The sequence below is a fragment of the Perna viridis genome, chromosome 1 (genome assembly GCF_037379345.1).
Source record: "Perna viridis isolate PV_CMFRI_1.1 ecotype Kerala chromosome 1, ASM3737934v1, whole genome shotgun sequence".
Lineage (NCBI taxonomy): Eukaryota > Metazoa > Mollusca > Bivalvia > Mytilida > Mytilidae > Perna > Perna viridis.
In genome coordinates, this window is record NC_142445.1 from 12,304,639 (window position 1) to 12,330,228 (window position 25,590).

Genomic DNA, 25,590 nt, shown 5'->3' on the forward strand with positions numbered 1-25,590 from the left:
ACGACACTTTTCTATTGATACGCGGTTCCGATCACCACCCGCTAAAATCACTTTCACTAAAATATTTTGCTGTTCGTCCAATAAAAGATAAACCTTCTACCATTATATTTTCTGTATTTGCTGTTTAGCGAACACTTTCAAACATATGATGATTACCTCAAAGATATTAAAAATTGGACAATATGACAACGGCAGGAGGTCAAGCGAACAGCCGTCAATCGGCTTTGATGTGTCTACCAGCCATCTTGTAGTGATTGGAACTGATCAGTGTGTATTTCAGTGACTAAATGGCGGCATTTATAATCAATGACACACATTACACAGATAAGCAAATATGAGGAGGTAAATCAAAATAATATATAACGAACGAATGTGGAATTTATGTTCCTCGATCAGTTTTTTTCATTCATTGTTATTTTCAAATTGACTCACCTGTCTTTTTTAGACACGCTTATCTGCATAGTAAACTAACGGGAGAATACCGGTAGATTTAATTTAGCATGGATGAAATGCTCGGTGCGTGCAAGAAATGTGCAACATTTACATTAGTGAGCATATACTTTCATTTTTCATTTATATTTGGTGCTGTTGTTTATGTTTCGGAAAAACAAATTCCTGGAACAATTTTATTTGAATCTAATCAAGGGAAAGGATGGACTTACTCTTTAGATAGTGAGACTTTAAACGATGTGACAAACCAGGTATTGACTATTAATTCGAGTACAGGTGCAGTATATTTGAATTCCATTATCAATTGCAAACAGTATGAAAATCCATTATATTATAATATTATTTCAAAAAGAAGCTCTACTTTAAACAGATCAGCAAACTTGACCAGCATTCCTTTGACACTAGTACTAGAAGGACAAAATTGTGTTGTTCCAAATCATCGAAAAATAGGACGACGGAAACAAGATATTTATACTTTTGTTATACAGAAAAACTTTTTAAACAAGTGCTTGATCAAATATCAAAATATTATAATACTGGATGACTTTACATATTTTCATCATTATTTGTGTGATATAGTGGATGTAGAATTTGACATTCCATCATTTTTGTTTAACAAAAATCGTGGTGCTATTGTAACATCAGAAACTCATTGCTTTCAAAGTAATAACATTACACTATCTGGAAATTTCATAGTTTCCTGCTCAAAAAGTGCTACACAAACCGTCCCGTACAAAGTATACATTTTTAATATGCAACAAAAAGGCAGCTTAGATTCTGTGTTTTTCAAAGAGATAAACCTACACCTAAGTAATCCCAGAAGATTTAAAAGAACAACAAATCAGTCTCCATCGTTTGGACAAACACAGTATACAGCAAATGTTAAAGAAGAACAAAACCCAGGAATAACAGTCATTCGAGTAACTGCTACTGACCCAGATAATGGTGATGCTGGCACATTAACATACTCAATGACAGCACAAAATGACCAAAGAAGTGATGACATGTTTGCCATCAACCCAATCACAGGAACTGTTAACACAACAAAAAAGCTGGATCGTGAGTTAATCCAAACACATTACTTCCTTGTCAGGGCTGTTGATAATGGACATCCACAAGAAAGTGACTACACTTTACTCATCATCAAAGTTGAAGATGTAAATGACCATAAGCCAGTTTTTGACCAGAATGTTTATTACCAGGATTTAAAGGAGAATGTCCAACTTGGTACAACTGTCATTACCGTCAGAGCTACTGATGGTGATTTGAACGACAATGCTGTCATCACATACAGAATACTAAACCCAACAGGCAATAATGAAGCTTTCATGATTGACCCATCCCTTGGTGGTATAACGACAAAGCAGCATATAGACAGAGAAACCATTGATGCCTACCAGTTGCTAGTACAAGCTACAGACAATGCTGATGTTACTTCTAGAATGTCTGCAACAGCAACAGTAAATATTAAAGTCATTGATGAAAATGATAATAAACCTCAATTCAATCAGTCATCTTACTCTGTCAGTATATGGGAAGACCATAATTATAGTACCGACCCTGTTATAGCCACTGTCTACGCAACAGATAGTGACGCTGGTACAAATAAGGATATTACATATGATATCATTGGTGATACTGGTAATACATTTAGTGTTAATAGAATAACTGGTCAGCTGTCCTTGTTAAAGTCTTTAGATTATGAAACTATAAAGGAGTATGTTGTTAATATACGTGCAACTGATGGTGGTTCTCCTCCAGAAATCAGTACCGTGACAGTTACTGTTAATGTCAGAGATGTGAACGACAACGACCCTGAATTTTATTCTGCTCCTTATCAGGAATCAGTTCTAGAAAATGTTGCAATAAACTCTTCTGTTCTGTATGTGGCTGCTCACGATAAAGATTCTGGACAAAATGGTGAAATTGAGTACAGCATTCAAAACCAACCTGCTAATTTCCCATTTTACATAAATTCCAAAAATGGTGAAATATTAGTAAGATTGGCTCTAGATAGAGAAGCAGTGGAAAACTACAATTTTATAGTAATGGCAAAGGATAAGGGTAATCCTGCCCGATCAGTTACAGCCTCTGTTCAAATTACTGTCAGAGATGTTAATGACAACCAACCTCAATTTATCAAAAAGTTTTACAATGCAACTGTCCCTGAAGACCTTCCAAGAACACAAAGAGTGGTAACCGTCATGGCAACTGATGCTGATGCTGGCGAAAACGCATTGATAACCTATACCATTCATAGCGGTGATAATCTTGGTATGTTCAGAATCAGTCCCTTAAATGGTGAGGGGTTGATCACTCTTGCTGGGGAATTAGACTATAAGGTTCAGAATCGTTATATTCTGATGGTTAGAGCAACTGACTCTCAAGGTCTCTTTGACACTGCTGAGGTACAAATTGAAGTGCTTGATACTAATCAGAATAGGCCAGAATTTCAAGGTACACCATACACATTTAAAGTTGATGAAAACACTGAAATCGGCAAATCTGTATACAAAGTGTTGGCTCTGGATAAAGATAGTGGTGAAAATGCCAGAATTTCCTACAAGCTTCATGATACCACTAACTTCGCTATTGATGAAAACACTGGTATCATAACAACTAGAGTCAACTTGGATCGGGAACAAATGCAAGGAACAACATTTGTTGTAACAGCAAGTGATCATGGGAAACCAGCTCTAACAGCAACTACCGATATACAAGTTCATGTCGGTGATATCAATGACAATGCCCCTGTTTTCTCTCCTGCTTCATATACAGCAGGTGTAAAGGAGGATGCTACTGTTGGAACGCTAGTTGTCCAAATTACTGCTACAGACAAAGATGTTGACAAAAATGCACAAATTGTTTACACCTTTGAACATGGTAATAGTGGAAATGGGGACTTTGAAATTGATCAAGGATCAGGAAAAATTAGGACTGCAAAAATGTTAGACCGAGAAACTATTCCAATCTACCATCTTAAAGCATATGCAAAAGATCTGGGTGTGCCTTCTATGTCAACTGATGTCAACATAACAATTAATATTCTTGATGTAAATGACAATGCACCTGACTTTGGTCAAGAAAAGAAAGTAATCTATGTTGCTGAAAACACCCCTGTTAAGACAGTAATTGACTATTTTTCAGCAAATGATCCTGATGAAGGTGTCAATGCTATTATAGATTATGAATTAATACCAGAAAAAGACCATCTCTCTTTTGATTTGGAGTATAAACTTGGGGAACCAGCGAAATTAAGAAATTTGGTAAACTTTGATTATGAATCAGATAAAAAGAAATATGAAGTGATTGTTTTTGCAAGATCTATACCATACTTCAGTAAGTTGGATATCACCATATATGTCCAAGATGTGAATGACAACAAACCAATACTGAAAGATTTTACAATCATTTTCAATAACTTCAAGGAAAAGTTTATAACAGGAGTCATTGGAAGAGTTCCAGCCTTTGATCCAGATGAAACTGACAGAAATAAGCTGGTCTACAACTTCACGGCTGGGAATGAGGCGAAGTTTCTGAAACTGAATTCAACATCAGGGGAGATCACTTTAGATGATCGTCTCAATTCTGACATTCCAAGAAATGGTACTCTTCAAGTTCGAGTTTCTGGTGAGTATTTTAACAAACAGGGTTATCATGTACAAAATTTTAACAGAAGCATATTTTTTTAATACTTTGACATTTACATTTATATACTTTGCTATTGCTTCAAGTTCAGTGGTTTCATTATTTTTTTGCAATGCAGGTACCTTTGGTTTTGTAGGAGGTACTTTTCATCATTTTCTTTTATAAAACTATATGAAATTTTTAAGTGATGGAGGTATCTTTCAGCAGCTTAGAAGGATAAAAGTACCTGATGCTTCCTCTTAATGAAAGGCCTGAAGTTAAAACATAGACTCTAAATTAGATCAGGGCATATTTTTTCCTTTTAGTTTTTTTTCTTAATACTGGTATATGTAAATGTCAATCTCTTGTTAGTTTAAAACTAATTTTTAAAATCAACTTAAAGTTAAATTGATTTATGCCCAAACATGTACAAGTATTACACATTGTGGTTTAGTATTGCCTTCAGAAAACCAATCTTCAGTATGACCAAATTATCAGCAGGACAAGTGGCTAGTTAAGATGGTAAACAAACAAATTTATCATCAAAAACTTGATTTCTCTACCCATTGAGACAAGAAAATTTACACAAAGGGTATCTAGCTGGTTAAACATTACTAGCAAATATTTGAATATTGACCTCATGAATATTTTGTTTTGGGAAATTGGTATAGGAGTTGGCCCAGTCCTAACAGGCAACCTGTTGATCATGTCTGTGGGAGCTCTCTAGATATGATTAAGTTGTCCATTGAAGTGGTGACAGCTTTATGATTTAAAAAGATTTGTGGTATGAATAATTGGTCGTGTGTGGAAAAAAGGGGGGTTTAGAAGATTTGTAGAGGAAAAGAATCAGTAAATATAATTTTTTCTTTATAATGAAATTTGTGTTTTACAAGTACATTTAACTAAAGTGATATTAACTAAACAATATGTATTTCACATGGGAAGAATTTCATAGCATATATTGTACAAAAGTGTACATAGACATATGTACTTGTATACATACATGTATATGTGTACTTGTACTTGTAAGTCAATCTTATTTGTGCAATTGTTTGTTGTTATGAAATATGTTCATTTTGTACACATGCTTGCATTAAAGGTCAAATTTGAATAGGAAATTATTATATTAAAAACTAATGAGTGAGGACTGATCCATTTCTTTTTATTTTTAAACTTTCAAAAAAGCACTGTAGTCCTACTCATATTGATATGAAAATAGTATTGACTACAAAAGCTGTTTAAACATACAATTTTCCATATTTAACTTTTTAATTGAACATGTGTATATTTTACCTATGTTACATACCAAACACCAGTGACACACCTTTTGTTGTTTTAATCAAAGGTCATTATGAAATTAAAAGTCAGGTTATATCTGACCTGGAGCCAAATTGGTTCAAAACACAATACTGTTGGCATTTGGCACTTAACTGCCACATTTTTTACTATATGTATACAATCCTGTTTACTAGCCCTGTAGGAATTTATTAAATAATTAAATGTAGAAGTTTTACATATCTGCTAATTGAATTGTCTCATAAAATTTGACTTGTCTGTCCTGTGAGTTATGAAATTTATTAGTGTTCCTTTGTTGACACAGGTAAACACAGTTATATAATATTTTTTATCAAGGTATTGATCTAATTTTCCTATGAAATGAAAAAAAAATACTTCTAGGACTTTTCAAATGAGAACTTTTTTAACCTGCTAAAGTACAACGTACACGTAATAGATTTTTCTGTTATTTGTAATGAGTCTCAATTTGATCATGGAACTGAAAGATCCTTTCTTCTGGAGCATGACCTTCTGATTCCAGACAGGATAATGACTTCCCTTGTGGCTCAATTTCTCTGATCAAATGATCAGGTGGTAGTTGAATTGGCCCTGTATTGATTTTTAACCTCATAACAATCTGAAAACTACATTGTAATTCACAACCAAAGTATTAGCAGTATAATACCACAGTTTATGTTCTTAAAATACGCAAGAAAATTGACTGGGAAGATTATTGCCTGCCTATAGAATCATCATTGGTAGTTTTGTGATTCATTTCATGGTGAAATAAAATATCAATCTATAGATCTAGTCCTTGATCCCTGTAATTCATTAGTTCTGTGATGGAGAGAAATTCCAACATAATTGTCCTGGCTTTTACAGAAAATGTGACTTAGGACCAGATATATGTATAATACAGTAATGATTGGAACTTCTGTATTGGTTCACAATTGGATTTATAATTCTGTCTTGGCATCTCTATAGAAATTATGGGAATGAAAAACATCCTCTCTATTTATGGTAGTTTTAAACCTACATGTATACAGTGTATGTAAAAGAACAAAAGGCCTCTTTGGATTGAATCACTGTTTTTTTTTTATAATATTAATCGTACAACTAAATTTTAAAAGTTCTGAAAGGTTCTACTCATATTAGAATTGTGTCTTTGCTCACTTCTATGCATCAGGTCATCTCTTCAAAGGGATAAGTTGGGTCCCTTATTAGTTCATCCTACAACAATGGAAATTGTGAAAACTAAGGTCTGAATTACGTTTTTTGTTGTGAAATTCATCTAGTATAGGAAGTTTTCTGAACCCTGTTGATCATTGCTTATATTTGATGTCATGTTTAGTTGGTTCCATAATTTTCTAACATACATTTGTACATTTACATGTATGTGGCAATATTTGTAACTATATACTGTGCAGGTACTTTAATTCATGGATTAGGAAAGAAGCAAAAGTTCACGGATTCTTGAATTCATGGTTTTGAGGTTTTCAGTATTCACATATGAGGAAATCTCTTTTTTGAATGGGAACCAAAGTTAGTGGTTTGGCCTTCACACGAAAACCACAAAAATTGGTACACCTGTACCCAACAAACAATAGTACTATCACATCATCCCAGTTCCGTTTTTCCTACATCTCAACATACATGAATGTGCCTACCTTTGTAACTTTCCATGTTTACCGGTATTCCAATTTTGATTCCTACATCTAAACCATGAACAATGTTAGGCAGACCATCATTTAAAAATGGCATTTATTATTTTCATTATATAGGATTAGAAATTCTGACTAAAAGCCATCACAATATCTCATTTGATCAAATTTGGCTTTTTTTTTTTTGGTTGTACTGGTATCTTTAAATTATCAATCAATAATAGGTTCAACGTCACAGGACATCATAAAAAGTATAAAGTATCACACAAATAGTATGCTTGATCTTCCAAGTTCCAAGTTTGTTTTTTAGGATTTCAGCAGATGTGGCAGAAAATAATAACAATGTACAATGTTTAAAAAAAAATGCCTACTATATGGTCCAAAAATCTTTTAAAAAAGACTAAAAGATGTTCATTCTGTTTAAATCACAGATTGTCTGAAAAATTTAGACAATATCTTGTTTTTATTAAAAGAATTTTTTTGTTACATCTTAACATTTATAATAGTGGAAACCATTAAAATTCTTTAAATTTTAAAACTGCTAAATTCTTTTTAACTTAAATTTATCAGGAGGATTAATGTTAAAAGAATGGTATTCATTTTGGAGCAATTTAATCCTATTGAAATTTAGATTTCTATTATAAGGTGGCATTTATTGAAATGAGGGGTATTAAAACTGTATTTGATTAAAATTCAAGATATTATTGGCTTCTTTTTGTTGCTAGAAGGTTTTCCACACATTTCTTAAGAGTTTGTTGTACCTTACTGAATATTGTTTGAATCACTTTAAATCCAGGGTAGGCATTGGGTTTTTGTTGTTTCTTTACTTATTCACAAATTCAAAAATCAATGGATGATGTATTCAAATTTTTAACAATAGATTATAAAGCCTTGAGTTTAAACTGACATTAGTGGAGTGATTTTGTCTTTTTGGGGTAAATACTGCACTCGCTTATGTATGGAATATGATTTTTTTTAAATAGCAGTCAATGTACATATATGTATGATTTTCACAAGTTTTTGTAGTTTCTTATTAGGTCAATGTAAATATTTACATGTATATAATAAGAAAGGAATGAAAGGGTAAGAAAAATACCCATTGGAAAGTATATATTTTTTTCATAACTGCTCAAAAATGTACATTTGAATCAGATTTGATTTGTAAGGGCTGAACCTCTCTCAAGGGCAAACAAGTAAAATACATACATTTTAGAGGTCAGATCCAGTTACATATTAATTAGTAAGGAAACTGGAAACGATAGTTGCCTTGATTTTTTGTCCTTTTCCTGGATGAAAAAAAAATACAATTTTTTTTATTGTATATTGTCTCATGGTCACATGTTAAAATCAAGTGCGAGAGATCTTTGTTCCATCAATGGCCTTGGCCTACCAAAGATCTGAACATTGTAATTGTTAGTCTGTGCACAGAGGCTTGAAATCCTGTATAAAGATATAAAATGAGGGTTTACTATCAGAATGAGCTTCTCTAGTAGAGCATATTTTAGACCTTCATACAGCATTTATAAACATTTCAACCCTCCGTAGTCTGTGCCTTATTTCCAAGTATATTTACATGGCATACAAGATATAGAGCATGGAGTCAGATGATTATTACAGATCAAGACAACATGCCCCCACTACTGGACAGGGGTGAGCACATTAATATCTGATTAAAACTGTCTACTCTAGTAAAAAGTTGGGACTGTTCAATTGATAAATATTCTCACCTAATTTTGAATGAATTTGATGTGAAACTACTATCAGTCAATCAGTTTTTGGTTCATCTACCCTGATACTCTGTTAGAAATGTCTAATCTTATATCAGATGGAAATGGAACTGATAAAAACTTGTTGATTACTTTTGACTGAAGAGGAGAGAAGTTCTTTAATAGAATTAAATTGAAGGTTGACATCAAAGAAAGGTATTAAGAAGTTAATGATTAACTTTATCACATGCTTTAGATGAAAATTCTGATAAACACTCTTAAATATTCATGTACATGTATCAGATTAACTTCTGTTAAAGTTTTGACAATATGGAATGACAACTTGATATATGTAGTCTAAAATGGGGTAGAATGAATTTAGAGGTCTCAGTATCGTATTAATTTTCCCATAGACTTCTATAGTGAAGTGCATATTTTTAGGATTTTTTAAAAAATATGTAAATTGATTCAATAAAACTTTCACTTATGTAGCATTTCTAAGGACATGTGAAAAAATAATTTCCCGCAAAGAAAATAGGGTGAGTCCACGAAGATTGGACAGAAAAGTAGTCTTGAACTATAAATAGCCATTTTCCCTACTTTCACTTTCGTTTTGCACTCACCAAACCAACCTTTTCAGTGGAACATTTTTATGATATTATGTTAGATTTTCTTTTAAAAAAGTTCTTCATCTTACAGTGTGATGTTTGCTCTATTTTTTAAGTCATTGTTCATGTCTTTTGACAAAACATTAGTTTGTAGAGAGGCAAAGAGAAAATGCACTATATTTTTATGGCATCCATGTTTTGACGTACACCGCTCAGGGATATGCAATACGATACTGGTACCTAGACATTTCCATTTATTTAAATATTTTTTGATACGTTTACTTTTCAAAACTCTTCTCTTCTGACACTACTTGACCTATTGGATCCAAACTTGGTATGAATGTTCCTTGGGGTATCCTGTAAAGAACTGTCGTGGGGAATTTTGATTCTTCAAAAAGCATAACTGCCGTTACAAAAAATAGAACATAGGGGTCAGACAGTAGTTTTCCGCATACATCTCCAAAACTGTTAGGTTTAGCCAAAGTCTTTTAATCGCTGAAATTATCTAATTTATAAGGCCTACAAATTTCCAGGGATCAAAGATGTCAGATGACTCTTTGTAAGAGTTATTGTCCTTGAAAGATGAAAAATGACGTTTTTTTTTTTTTACAGTTTTCAGCCAATGTCTTGAAAACTGTTATAGATAGAAAGAAACTTTCAGTTGCTGAAGTTATCCTTATGATAAGTCCTACCAAAGTCTTCTTGAGTCAAAAATTTTGGACAACTTCTTGTTAAATTTATTGCCCTTGAAATACAAAATTTAACATGGTGAGTAATTCAGACTCCTGGTGGCCTCTTATTTATCTGACAATTTGAGAAATCCACAAAGTGTCCGTTTTCAAAGACCAGTCTCTAATGTCTTATTATTCTGTCTTCTAAGTCAGGTACAGAAATGACATGAAAATAGACTGAAATGATTTTTTTCACGAGTTGAAAATTTTTGTAGGTCAAACAAACAACATGTATATGTAGTGCATGTAGTTTTTTTTAGGTCAATGTAAATATTTATATAGTATGAAAGGGTAAGAAAAATGCCCAGGTGAAAAATACCCATTGAAAAGTATCCTTTTTTCATAACTGCTCAAAAATGTACATTTGAAACATATTTGATTTGTATGGGCAGAATTACTGAACCTCTTTTAAGGGCAAACAAGTAAAATTCTTTTTAGGTGTCAGATCCCATTACATATTAATTAGTAAGGAAACAGGAAACACTAGTTAAGAAGTTAAAGATGAACTTTATCACATGCTTTAAATAAAAATTCTGATACATTCTTAAATATTCATGTACATGTATCAGATTAACTTCTGTTAATTTTTTAACAATATGGGATGACAACTTGATATATGTAGTCTAAAATGGGATAGAATGAATTTAGACATTTCCATTTATTTAAATATCTTTTGATACATTTACTTTTTTATCTGACAATTTGAGAAATCCACAAAGTGTCTTCTTTCAAAGACCTAGTCTAGATCCTTTGATCTCAGTTCCCGTTATATAAATGACATATTATCATTAAACAATCCTAGTTTTTGGGATTTAATACATCATAACTACCCCAAAGAACTTGAGAAAAAGGCTACTACTGACACTGTGAAGTCAGCCTCATATCTTGACCTACACGTAGAGATCAATTGTAAGGGAAAACTAGTGACCAAACTTTATGACAAACGTGATGACTTTTCATTCACTATTGTCAACTTTCCTTTAATCTGTGGCAACATCCCTTCAGCACCTGTGTATGGAGTTTTCGTATCACAACTTGAACACTATGCCAGAGGTTGCTGTAACTATACATACTTTTTGTATCATGCTAGACTTCTTACAATTAGGCTTCTGGAACAGGGTTATGTTGCTACAAGATTGAAGTCATCACTACAGAAGTTTTATGGTCGTCATCATGAACTTGTGGATTGTTACGGTTTATCCATCTGCACCATGAAAACTGATTTGTTCAGTGTGTCATAGTTTTCCTTTCATCTTTCGTCTACCCCTTACTTGACTTTTGTGAGCAACTCGGTGGGTGTTTCTAGAAAAGCAGAGGACGTTGCCCCTACTGGTGCACCCCGGCCATTCTCCCAGTTTTTAGTGGAGTCTGAATTGCTCATTTACTTATGTTACTTTGTATGTATTATTTTAGTTACTATATGTTCTTTGTTGTGTTTGTCTGTTTTCCCTGTATGGTCTTTGTCCCTGGATTGCAGTATTTTAATTTCTGCAAGAATCTTGGTTCCCTTGATTTCTCTTTCATGAACTATAAATATAGATCTCAGAATTATGCATGCAGATACATACATGTATGTAGATTAAAACACTGGCAAACATGTAAAGTTCTGAAATGCAAAACTACAAAGTACATACATATGTCTATATGTTACTTTCAAAGTTCATGTACATGTAGCATACAAATTATTTTGAATAATACCATTTTTGGTCTAAAGCCTACACGTATTTCACAATTCTATAACTTACAACATATAAAGGCAAATATAAGCTTCTTATTTATGACCTTCTAAGGACATTCATAATAAATCTTCCTTCTCTACCAGAATGTTTTATTAAAGACTTTTGCACCTGAGAAGCATCAGATCAAAACATCCTGCTGCGGTCAGTGAAAGGCCAGTATTGAAGCAGGTGTTCCGTATTGTCATAAATTGAAAGTTAGGAGTATTTAAACTGTAATCTCCATCCAAACTAAACTGTCATAGCTTTAACTCTGTCACACACAAAAAGTGACACTTGGGTGAAATATTTAACACCTCTAAGTCAATAAACATAATGCTGTAACAACTTTAAACATGTCTATTTTGTTTAGGTATTATTACTGCGAGATCAAAAAGGGGGATAATTGTAAACTTAAGTATCTTAATATTCCTGTTTTCATCCATAAACATTTATAGTATTATTGAGCTATAAATCTAATGGCTGAAACTTAACAAATAAATATAATATTTCAATAAGCTGATGTTTGGTTGTCTGGATGAATTTTCCAACTGAGTTGAAGGAATAACATTTGTTCAGATGTTCAATATTATGTTATCAGATGAGCTAAGAGAAGTTGAATGTACCAGTAAATGCCTAAGCATTTGTTGCTGTGTTGTCTACTGAAACCTCTAATTTATTAAATTTCAAATGTTCGTTTAAGCAAAGTTAATGTACAGAGATGTACAAAAAACTTTCCACTACCACTCCATTTTCTTAACTGTAGAATTGAGTACATTTGAAATATTTTCTTCTTGCTTTTCCGTGGCATTGTCCATAAATACATTATTATTATTTCCATTACACAATGTACATTTTCTTACCCAATAAATTATGCATGGACATATGTTTCTCTACTGCATTTCATTTATAAACGTGTATTTGACCTGTATAAAAAAGATACTCATAGTTTGTTGTAAGGTCCTTTATTTGTCTTATTTTTTTATGGTTGGTGATGCAGTATTGTTACATACATTTTTGTATATTACATATATTCACTAAAAACTGACCTTACATGCATATTATAGTAAGATTATTAAGAAGTACATGTATAACAAAATAAAATTTTCATTGCAATTTCAGATGGTCTGAATGAAGAAAAGGCAACATGTCAGCTCTATGTCAGATTTGTTTCTATGGAGATGCTTCAAAACAGTGTCACAATTCGTCTCAACAACATGACCAAGACAGCCTTCATGTCACCTCTTTACAAATTCTTTGTGGATGCACTGGCAAACATTTTGAAAACTGATGACCGGAATATATTCGTGATTAACATCCAGAATGACACTGATGTTACAGCACAGATTCTTAATGTCAGTGTGGCTGTTAGGAATAGTGAGGGCAATTTCCATACAGCAGAATTTATCCAAGAACAAATATATCTACAGAGGGTCACCTTGGCTGAACTCTCCACACTAGAGGTAAGCACAGTGCTATTTTAACTTCTAGAAGAATAAGGGGGAAACAAATAAAAAATGAAGGACTGGGAGCAGCATTCATTGTTTAGGAATGTCTGTCTGTTTCCATGTTACTGTGGTACTTGTAAAATTATGCTTTGTTTGAAATTCTTACTGTTGATGCCACAATGATTGATGTATTTTTTTAGCTCTTCTACACCGCTGTGTGATTTCCATTTCAATGTGCACTTCCTGTTTTATTATCGATTGAACTTTCAGTGCAGGCAGCAGATGTTGTTTAATTCCAATTTCTTCAACCCCAAAACTTTATTTTTGCTCTTTGCATAAAATTTTGAAATCTTTTTTTAACTAGATGTTTTTTAAAAATGTGCAAATATAATCACAAAAAAGTAGACAGAAAATTACACTGCATACTTTAAGTCTGACATATTTGAATTTTGAACTTATCAAATTTCATGCAGAGTCAAATGCATTGTAAAATGTCTTTTTTCCTTATTTCACACTGTCAACAGTCTATTGAAATCTTAATGAATTGGTTATATTTAATTTCAGTGATAAATTCTAGATTTTCCTGATTATAACATAATTTACAACTATTGCATACCTGAGAAAATGTAAAGGTGGATAATGATGAATACTTGTAATATAAGTTATTGGATAAGATGGATGAATAATTGCTAGGTAGCAAACCCTTGTTTGAGTGTTTGGATATTGGTACAGTTACATAGCTATGAAAGAGGTGGTAAAACATTTGGGAACCAGGTGACTTGGTTAGATTATTCTTGATTATTACCTGTCAGGTCAGACAGGTATAAAATTAGCCTAAATTATGAAATGTGTGTTGTTCAGTAATGATTTCTAGATTTTCCCATATCTTTTTATTTCACAGGTCCTTGATATAATAAGAATTTTATCTTAGAGTGAGGTATGATCCAAATGTTTTCTGAATGATATTGGTAAAATAGGGCATTAATGAAACAAAGTGATACTCCGCTACATAATAGTGAAAAAAGGGGAATGTCAAAATGTTCAGAGGCATTATTTGAAGAAAACCACATTTTGGGTTTTGCTGAAAATTGACCTCGTCCTGTATTTTATGGTACTAAACAAGTCAAATATTTATCAATCAGACAGGCTGACTTACAACTTTTCAGCGGGTATCACATTATACCTGGCCACTTTGTGAGGCAGGGTGTAAAAACAGAAATATCCCAAAAATATATTTTACACATGTGTTTACCCTTTTATTTAGCTATTGTAATGGGTGAAAATTTACATTGAGAAAAAATGTAGTGGAAGTTTTACATAATTTTGCACATGATATTAAACTGTACAACCCATTGTATGTGTGAAAATGTCTGGTATAATTTTGAGGAAATAAGCTGCTAAGTAATGCCATTTTGTTAATTGTCATGTTTTTCTGTATCATTTTATACTTTGGCATTGTTTCATCAATATCAATGTTCTTGTTATATGCAGGAAAATCTAATATAATTCAGACACCACTGTTTTAATGCTTTTACACCATACATGGGGAGTAAAATTGCTTATTGGGGAATTTTATGGACAAATGCAACAATCTGTTGCTATGACAGCTAATTTTATGCATTTTTTATAGCTGTGGTTTCTAATAAGATAATCAGCTTTTGTTTTTAGAGTGACATCAATATTCTACACTGCATAAGACAATGAATTACCAACTTCTTGAATTAATTCAGTCTCTCAGTGGAAGTTATGTAATACAGGTAGAACAATATCTATATACATGTAATAAAGGGGAACATTCTGGAATATTTGCACTTGTTATCCTAAACCAAACTTGTAACCAAAATCATGCCCTTTCTTTAATTGAAATTTATTAGATGCATACCTGATGAAGAATATATTCTATCAAATGCAACATACCTGCATGAATAAATAATTCATTTTTTATGTTATTTAAATTGAAGTTCAAATAAGTATACCTATCTAAATGATGTTGCGTGGATGTAAAAATCAGTAGAAGTGAGTGCAGCAAGTAGAGTTGCCCCTTTTGTTAACAATCTTTGCCAGTGCTCCAAAAGTTGATTCAATGTCTATAAATTTTTAATATTGAATGCTATTTCCTACAGAGTAGTATTCTAACTGAATGTACACTATCACTACCATAAGGAATATAGAGACTTTGACATGCCAATAGCCGGAGTTTTTCAGTTGTTGAGTTTAAATAAGATTTATTGCAAATAACCAAAATACAGATTTATATGTAATGGTATATATTGTGTACAAATAATGGATTGAAAGTTTACTCTTAGATAAGGAGTGAAATGGTTTGACAAAATTATGTTGATCATACACCACAGTTTGGAAAGATCTTGTGATTTCCACCTTGATCACTGGGAATGGGAATGATATACATTTTTAATGGTCATGGTAGCATATCACAATAATTTGATATGCTGTTTCAGTTACTTATAATTATTTGAAGTTAATAATTACAAAGGCTTTGCTTATTTTGCTGTTTTAACCCTTGCCATGCGGGAACTGTTCATATACAGTCATGGGCTGTTTTCCAATGTTTTGGTTCTGGCAATTTTATTATTTTTTTTTGAAACAATTTGATTTTATATGCAAGCAGAGTGAATGTGCTTTGAAATGAGGCTATTGTATAAAGAGTTTGATAAAAAATAAGGACTTGACAGCTGAACAACAGGTCGTGAGTTAAGAAGGCCACAAAAAGTTGTGATTTTTTTAAGAATAGGTCGCAATTCTCGGCCTGTAACAATAACAGAATGGATCCATAGTGCTCCATTTCACCTGGTTTCTATAGAATAATGATGTCTCTCACCACTCCCACGATGTCAACCCCATAAACTAACCACTTCCAGTTTCAGGCCAATCTGAGGCCAAAAATTGCAAAAAAGCCAAATTTTTTTCTCATGAGCAACCCCTCTGGAGAACCCTGACCTTCCACTTACGCCTGTAATGAAGTTTTTGGCTTAAATTATCAGAGGGAACAAGCTTTGAAAAAATTGCACTTTGGACACTGTCTTACCCTGATGAGCTCTACATCCAGTGAAAAATGACAAAAAATTGCCAAAAATGACCATTTTCAGGCAACAGACCCATTTTCCAGCGTATGCCCACCTACCTTCCATCCCATCCCACCCATCACATGCACCCCACCCTGTGATCGCCTACCTTTAACTTGTATAAAACAATCAGCATCTGCACCATGATACAACTAATTTGCATATAATTTGCTTAAGTTTGTAAAATATCGAAATCTAGACATTTTTTCAAATAATTCAGCATGGTGAGTGTTAAAATTTATTTAAAGATCATTCTCATGCTATAAATACTGTTACTAATCAATTATAGAATTTATAAGAAACTTATAAACTTGCATGAATTTCAATCTTTAAATAAACATATTAAGAGGGGATAATTCTCAAACTACCCAATTCTGTTTGATACACAAATGAAAGTGCTGAAAGTGTAACATACAAGTACATGTATTTTTTCAGGTATTACCATTTGATGACAATGACTGTGTGGTAGAGATGTGTCCATACTTTGAACTGTGTATATCTAAGCTGAATTTTGGAAGTGCTGAGCCTTTCATAAGTTCAGATATGATGTTGTTTAGACCAATACGACCTGCAACAGGATATGACTGTCTGTGTCCTCCAGGTTTTGCAAGTAAGTGTATAATACATGAAGGTTTTGAGTTTGGTCTGTGGTCAGTGGACCGTGTTTTTACCAGAGGTTGACTGTCCAAAGTCCAGTCATAACTTTCTATAATCCTTGTAAGTGATGACTGTGACCCATCATGAGAAGTCCTTTAGTAAAATGGACCATAGCGATGTGAATTGCAGTTTCTATGCAGAATTAACATGGGAAAATCAACAAAAACATTTAAGTAGTCAGTTCTCTAAACGATGTTTGTCTTTAATGGTGTGACATACTTGCTAATTTTTCTTGCAGACTTAACATGAGAAATTAGTCCATTTGTTATAAATCAGAGTGAAAAGTTAAATGTTATATATAACATGATTTAACCAGATAGATGAAAGCAGAATTGTTTACAGTTTTGTTCTTGTTTTTGACAGCTTAGGTACAGTGTAGATACATGCTAAATTGGTGATGTCAAAACTGCTACTGTCAACATGCCTGTATTTTAAACAGGTTTTAGTTTTCTATGGCCAAAAATGGTTAAAGTGCACCAACCATTATTCAATGATGGTACTTACGAAAAACTTCACTATGTTATTCTCAATGTTATTCTTGATGTGTTGACCTTAGTGGAGAAACTGTTCAGTATATTCAAAATACCCCAGATATCAGATAGCTTTAGTCTTTTTGTCTTTGTAATATTTCAATTTATATATATAGACCACGGGAAAGACAACTAGCGTCATAACACTAGCTATCCCTTTATGTACCCTATCACAGAACTACCACCAAAAAGTGTTGGCTCACTTTCCAGTGATAGTACTTGTACAGCCAATGTTTTTGTTCTGTTTGTAGGTAATGGAAGTGAAGTATGTGATAGTACTTGTACAGCCAATGTTTTGTTCTGTTTGTAGGTAATGGAAGTGAAGTATGTAGTCTTGAGGTAGATTGGTGTTACAGTAACCCATGTAAAAATGGTGGGCAATGTTTCAAGAAAGAAGGCAGCTATTCCTGCAGATGCCAGAAAAACTTTGCAGGTAGGCTTTATATGCTTGATTTTGTATAATCTTTTTAGTTATAGTTGTCTAACATACAAATAGCAACTAAATAGATTTACTTAAACCTTCTTTGTATGCAAATTTGATCTTTATGGAAATGCTGTTCTTTTGGTATGCAAATTCTTTCTAAAATTTCCCCAGATTCATTCTATTTTTTAGTATTAAGAGCTAGAGAGTTGATGAATTGCTGTGAATCAGTATTAATTGTTCATTAATGTGACTTCCTGGCTTCTGGTAAAGATTTGAATTTGCAGATTGAAATTTCATTGAAATATAGTTTTGCATCATCAAAAACACATTTCTTTACAATGGCTCATCAGCCATGGGCTAAGATAGTATCATTGTAAATCATGTTGCATGCACTTTCTGTGGTGTATAGTCAAATCCATTATATTTCTGAATAAAATATTAGTTTTTAAGGGAGAGATAAATAGCAGATGTCATAAGGTCTAGCTCTTAGTCAATATGTATTTGTTGCTTGTAGTAAATGTTTATTTCAAAATTGATTCTAACAAATATGTCTACAGAGTTTAATGTGCTGTGGAGTATTATGGAAAACAATCGATGTTCTATTTTTGAGTCTGAAGTATTCAAAGTGCTTTAATTCATTACAATACTTGCATTGTTGATAATGAAGACACATGTAGAATGGAACCATTATTGATAGTATAATTAGTCTTCATTTCTCTAAGCTAAATAATTAGACTTTTGGTTTCCCAATACTTGATCTGTTCAGGAAATGCAAATATGGATTATGCAATTCTTAATTAAGTCTTAGTGCATTGGAATGAATTGAATTGCATTGGAAAAAAATTATAGTTTCTGAATTTTCTCTATCTTTTTTTTGCAAACTAAAGGTTTTGAAAGGTGAAATAATCAGTTTTTTAACACAATCCATTAAGGGAACTGTCTGTGTTGTAAATGTTTAGTAAATTCTTGACAAAATATGCCTTTGCTTTGGGAAAGTTATGTAAGCAATCATAAAACTAATTTACAAGTTTTTATTGGTTGCTTTTTGAATGAATATGTGTAGTGCATAAAAAAAAAGATGCAGTAAATGCTTTAGCATAGTTTTCTGTAGCGAGACTGATGATAAATTTGTTTATAAGTCTAAGATTTTTCACAAGTACCAAGTTGATAAACTAAAACCTTACCATTGCATGTGTTGAAGCTTGTTTCAAAGTCTTCACTTCGACGATCTTCATCACCGTAGTCGTCGTAGTTGTAGAAGTTAACTCTACTTTAGGGAAATATAAACATCAAACTTTCGTTACATTAGTTCACTACATTTTCAATGTATTTTCATACAAAGCTGTCACCAAGCACAGCTCTTTACAAAAGAAAAAACAATGAAATTGTGAAAATAAAATAAACGAAACATTTTTTGTCAGCCTGTGTAAACTTTCCTGTTCTGCTATAAGGATTGATAGTCAAGTTAGTAGTTTATCAATATACCAGCAACTGCTGCTATAAAAGATCACACATCAAATAGCCTTTCTTTAAAATCTAATCTAGGTTGGGTTGTTCTTTATGAAATATACAATACCAAGTCCATTCAAAATATTTGACATGTCTATAATTCTAACAGAATATCAGTTTTACCCATCATTTAATGAATAATAAACTTATACATAATAAGACAGTTGAACTTCTCATATTTTATTTGAAGATAGAATATCCTGAAATAAATTACCAAGGTGTATGTTATAAACTTAAAAACTCACAAAAAGTGTCAGGATGCATGAAACTGTTATTATTATACGTTAAGTATTGTTTGGTTGATACAATATAACGTGACAGGGATCAAGTTATCATAGCCAGTGGTAGTTACTGTCAAACGACCCAATCAATCTGGTCTTGCACTATGGAGTCACCATGTATTTGGATAGTTATTTCTGCTTGGTTCTTGTAATTAAACATGAATATTGTCGTGTCCTGTATTCATTTGTTTGAAAACAATGGAAATAATACTTTGATATATGATCAACAGTGGGCTATGATAAGTTACAATGGTGGTTACAATCAAAGAACTAAGGCTTTTAAATAGAACTTAGTTTAGAGCAGGAAGGAGAAACCATTCTTCTTCAAGTCTTACATCCTTCTCAGTTTGGTCTTCAGCACCTTTTAATGTTTGGTTTTCAGCCCCCATTTTGTATCAGGTGGTTTGTAGAGTTATATGAAAGTCATGCAACTAAGCTCTGCCATGACTCTGAAACATAATATGACTAGGCTTAACTTATAATAGTTTTATAAAAATGGAAAACATCCTTCATGCAAAAAGTTGTTAATTATTTGAATTGAACTGTTGCTTTTGTTTGTCCAGCTATTATCCATGTGTATATCAGTAATTTACATTCTGTCTGAAAATCTATACACTGAAATGACTGTAAATGTTTATAAATGTTATACAGTATAATTTATCTAAAGAAACAAATTGATTTTTTTGCTAATGATGACCTAACTATTGATATTGACTCTAGAATATGTTTTGTCATGAGGTCTTGGTTTAGGATCAGAGATCTATAATAGCTTTGGGCTAGACATCTGACATAACACAATTAACTACATGTAATATGACTATTGAAGAGTCAATCTTTTAATTTGATGTTATTGTGGAGAGAAATGATGAACTGCAATATCTTTTTCTTACAATTACAAATGAGCCATCAGCCTAAAGTTAAAATATTGTTTAAGTTAAATGTTTGAAAGATCTTGCATCAGGAATGATAACTTGGCTATTTTAACAAATTCAGATCTTTATTTTTGTGCACATCTCTTTCGCTAATTTCTGCCCCAAAAATGAGTACACCACAAAAATTACATATGTTTGTTTAACTGTTGAAAACAATTGTTTCAGACAATAAAAACTATTACTATCTGATGGTCCATCACCAAATATCTCAGACAAAAAAACTATTACTATCTGATGGTCTCTCACCAAATATCTCAGATCCTCTGGCTTAATAATGATGCTTTGGATCAGGATGATGTTCTTTCATCAAAATTTTTCCTCAATAATGCTCGAGATATTTTATTGTGCATTCCATGAAAAGATTATCAACTTCATAACATGGGTTTGATTGTACTGTACTTTTTTTTTCAGGAAAACATTGTGAAATCAATACCAAAGAAAAGTTTGACCTGACAGACTGTCCCACTGATCTTTGTCAAAACTCATTCCCTTGTGTGCCCCTCATCAATGGTGGATTCAGATGTGATGGCTGTCAACAACCACATTACAATGAGTTCTGTCAGCTGACAACTCGGAGGTTTCCAAAGGGGTCTTACCTGACATTTCCAGCACTAAGATCTAGATACCGGTTAAAGATTGAATTAAGGTATTGAGAAATTTCTTAGTTAATTGTAGCTGACTGACTTGGGAAATCAGGAAATGATGAATTATTGAACAGTTTGTTATGTGCAGCTATCAGATTATTTAAAACCAATTCTTGAGTATCTCTCCAATAATGAAGAAGGATTTAATAACATGCAAATGCAATTGCAGATCTGATGCACATTATCTTTAAAATTGCCATCATTACAATTTAGAAGAGTATGTTCATGTTTTCACCTGCATTAATTGTAAACATTAACTACAAAATCTTTTAAATTGATTTTTGGCATGAATTCTTATGCATCAAATTCTGATAGAATGACTCCACACCAAAATAATTAGTTCAATGGATGATGAAGAAACAGAGATATATTAAATGATTTGTTCAGACAGATGATATTATTCAATCAGTTAGCTGTATTTCTTTTGCACCATATCTACATAATAATAATCTATATTGCAGTGATATCATTCTCTCATCAGTTTAATGCTAAAACAAATGTTTATTGATATAAATCTTGATCTGTTATACAAGTGTACATAGAATCTTTGTGTTAGTCACAGACATTGGGTCAGAAGACAGTTCTATGACAAAAAACTACTTTTTGTATTACACAGAGTATTGCACACTGTAATGGCTCAATATATTTAGCAGTTTGTATGTGTAATATACATGTAAGCCTGACTTTTTACTGAACTTTTTCTGTCTGTCTGGAAATTGATTATATCAAAGCATAAAGCATTATGCAGTCTTGGCAAGTTAGTATACTATACTGGCCTCTGTATTTCTTGTTTTGTTTCACTTTCAGTTTACTTTATGTTGCTGGAATGTATAGAGGCAATTATTTGGCTGAACCTGTGTATAATGTTGTTGTGGGGCTGGTTGCAGCCTGCCCAGTGGTGTGAGGGTTTTTTCACTGTTCATTGAAAACCCATGGGTGACCTTGTACTTTCACAGTATCTTTAATTTTAGAGAATTGAATTTCACATGAATTTCTCAAGCTCAAGTTCTGTCTTCAGGTGTTCAAGTTTGTGATGGTCAGAGGTCCAGGACCCTCAATTTCTGACCTGGGACCATGGAAATTTTATTTACCTAGGTCCTTGACCTTCATTGTTTTTCATTGACATTGGACCTCAAGTGGACAATTGATCTATAACTGTGAAGTCCATGACCTTCCACCCTAGAAAGTAAATGCGAACCCTTGCTCTTTTTCCATTGAGTGTATTTGACAATTTTGCAGCAATTGAACATACACATACACCTGAAGTAGGGAAAACTTTTATGTAGTAGTATTTGCTGTATTATTTAAGTACCATTATTTGAGTTGTTGAAATTTTATTTTTGGCACAAGTTTGAGTTATAAACATACATAAAATGTTGATTTAATATGAAATTCAATAAGTATTTCTTTTGGTTAGAGATACATGGTGTGTAGAGGATTATCTTCTTCGTTGAAATGATATTTCAAATTCCAAAATAGTCTTGTACATTTTATATTTGTCGACAGATTGAAGTAGTGTGACTGGATCACTTAAGACTTGGAGATTTAATTTGTGAAGAGGTTTCTAAAATGTTCAGGCAATTTCTATTATCCTTGAACAATAAAAAGAGAAACTGTCAAATTACACAGAAAATTGGAGCTATTATTTTCTACTCTTTGATAGCCCAGGTACTTTACAGTAAGGCAGGGATATAATTAAACAATTGTCCTTTAAGATTTGTTCACAGGTTTGGTGTAAATTGTGTTAAATAGAGATGACAATGGATTGAAAGTGATATTGTTTATGGTGGTATTCAAAACATCAGTGATATATTCATGTTGTGAATTAATGAAATATATTCATGCAATGAAATAGTGAAATGCTGATTGAATTGTTGAATTTTTTTTTTTATTTATCATCATCAACTTGTTTTATTTTTGCACATTGTATTTATCTGAAGTTATGACATTTATATGTCTTTAATGCTTTGCTTTTACTGACAATGACCTATATAAAAGTACTAGAAAGACATTTGTACAATAAATACTTGGAGTGTTAAATTAGAGAAGATTTTCAAAGTCTACATTGTATATTTTTACAAAATACAATAATTGGTAAGATGGGAAAATATGTTCATTCTTATTTGAGTAGTTGAGCAGTATTGGTAAAGTTGTATTGTTTTATTACTCAGGCTTGTGATTAATACTATACCTGAATTTGGGCTAGAATTGTCAATATTTTGTTCAATCTCAAATATTGCAAAATTTCTCAGAGATCAAAGGCAATCATAATTTTAAAAGGCAGTAAAACTGACAGTGAAATTATTGGGGTTTGAGCAGACTTCATGATTAAAGGCATTAAGAGGGATCTTATTTGCATTATTTCTCATCAATTGTTTATGTTACAATGTCATGTGAGACTTGGCATATGGTTACAATTGTAATTGTATGTATTGGATTCAGATCTTCTCATTGATGGCTTTTCTCAATAGTTGTTCAGTCAGAGTCTATAAAAGAACAAAATCAAGTGAATTTCTGTCAACCTCAAATCTGAGTAAGCAAATAATGATCAGTGTCCCAGCAAGTTAAAAATAGAAGGGCACAGGAACCCCCTTCTTTTTGAAATGCCATTCTTCCCTTCAGATGATAAGAAAATTTATTTCAGTCATAACTGCTTTTGAAAAAAGATCAGCAGCTAATATTTTACCAATGACATTGACCTTCAAAAGTGAATATATAACCATTATACTCCACTGAAAATGCATATACCATATGTGTCTCCTATAGTTTCATTAAAATTAGTTGTGTCTGCATTCTGATTAGTATTGATAGAAGTACCAGTAATACATGTATTGAACACCTAGAGTATAGGATGTTTGCTGTGTATTTGAATTTTATCTTTATTCTTAAGGAACATATAAACATGAACGTAAAAATGCAATTTCATTTCTTTTATATCCAGATTTGCAACACAGTCAAAGAATGCCTTGTTATTCTACAATGGGAGATTTAATGAACAGCATGACTTTATAGCTCTGGAGATTCTAGATGAACAAGTACAATTCTCCTTTTCTCTTGGTGGCAACATCACAAAGGTGAACACCAATATAAAAGATGGAGTCAGTAATGGACAATGGACATATGTCAGCGTAGAATATCTTAACAGAGTAAGTAACTTTTAAGAAACATGTTACTGTGTTGGTCATATATATAGCTAAATTATGTAGGTTTGGAAGTAAAAACCAACAGAAAAAAAAACAGAACACAATATATGCAGTTTACTGGAATTTACAAAGTTATTGGCTTAAAAGCATGGTTGTTTTGAGAATATGAAAAAAATATGGAGAATAATTCCCATGAAAAAGGTCCATATTGAGGTGTAAACCTGAATTAGTGCTCACACAGAATTGAAAACCTGATTTACTTATGAATACCATCATCTTCTTCTATGTTATTGACAAGTAAAGCTGTAAACAGGATTAGGCCAAAATATACAAGATACCAATACCAAGTCAGGATTTCTTGTGTTCAAAATGTTTTAAAGCATTGTAATCTCACTTATCTTGTATAAAATATCACTTTTCTAACCATGAGAAATTTAAGCATAGCTTGATAGTAATCATTTCACAGTATAAGCCAGTAAAACCAATTAGAAGCATCTTTTAATGATAGGAGCTATCTTGATTTTCACATTTCAGATCTCTTTCTCCTTGAAACATTGACAGGGAAGCATCCTATCTTTCTCTTACTAGATTTTATAGTCATCTGCTATGAAATAAAGGCAATACTGAAACTGCCATGAAGTTATTGCATAATGCTATCATTCTTGAAAGTGATGCCAACTTTGTTTTTCACTCTCTGAACATAATTAACTGAATTTGTTTTCTTGTAAGGTGCATGTCTTTAAGCCAAATTTTTTCAAAACCTACTTGTATATATGGAGTGAAGAATTACATCATAGGCACTAACTAAATGATAAGCTTTAATTTAGGTTCTAATCAGTGCAAAATTGATCTTTCATATGCCTAAACCTATTATTGTAAAATTTTCTGAATAAATGGTTTGTCTTGACTGGCATGGTACCACAGGAAGCAGATATTGAACAAATAATCAGACATGGCCTGTAAGTGCATGTAACGGAAACTGCATTGTCAAACATAATTTCATCTGATTTTTTAAATCAAGTAATACTAAACAAATATCAGAACCGAATTGACCTTAAGTGGAAGTTCATGTAGATTAAGAGCTGACTTGAGCGATTTTGTTCTATTTTCTGATAATTGATCTGCCTATTTTGCTCTCATAATGAGTGAAAAACATATAATATTTT

The 25,590-nt window shown here is 32.3% G+C and overlaps 1 protein-coding gene across 8 annotated transcripts in view; it reads left to right on the plus strand.

The window, feature by feature from the left end:
* Positions 1-354: 354 nt before the first annotated feature.
* Positions 355-25,590, plus strand: part of LOC148627291 (cadherin EGF LAG seven-pass G-type receptor 1-like) — a 51,213-nt gene continuing 25,977 nt past the window's right edge. For all 8 annotated transcript variants that reach the window (XM_088571037.1, XM_088571054.1, XM_088571059.1 and 5 more), the window contains exons 1-6: positions 355-4,080; positions 12,896-13,236; positions 16,740-16,914; positions 17,802-17,924; positions 21,049-21,283; positions 24,223-24,427. In XM_088571037.1, the coding sequence (XP_088427163.1) occupies positions 501-4,080; positions 12,896-13,236; positions 16,740-16,914; positions 17,802-17,924; positions 21,049-21,283; positions 24,223-24,427 (4,659 nt within the window). In that variant the 5' untranslated portion in view covers positions 355-500. The remainder of the gene's footprint in view (positions 4,081-12,895; positions 13,237-16,739; positions 16,915-17,801; positions 17,925-21,048; positions 21,284-24,222; positions 24,428-25,590) is intronic.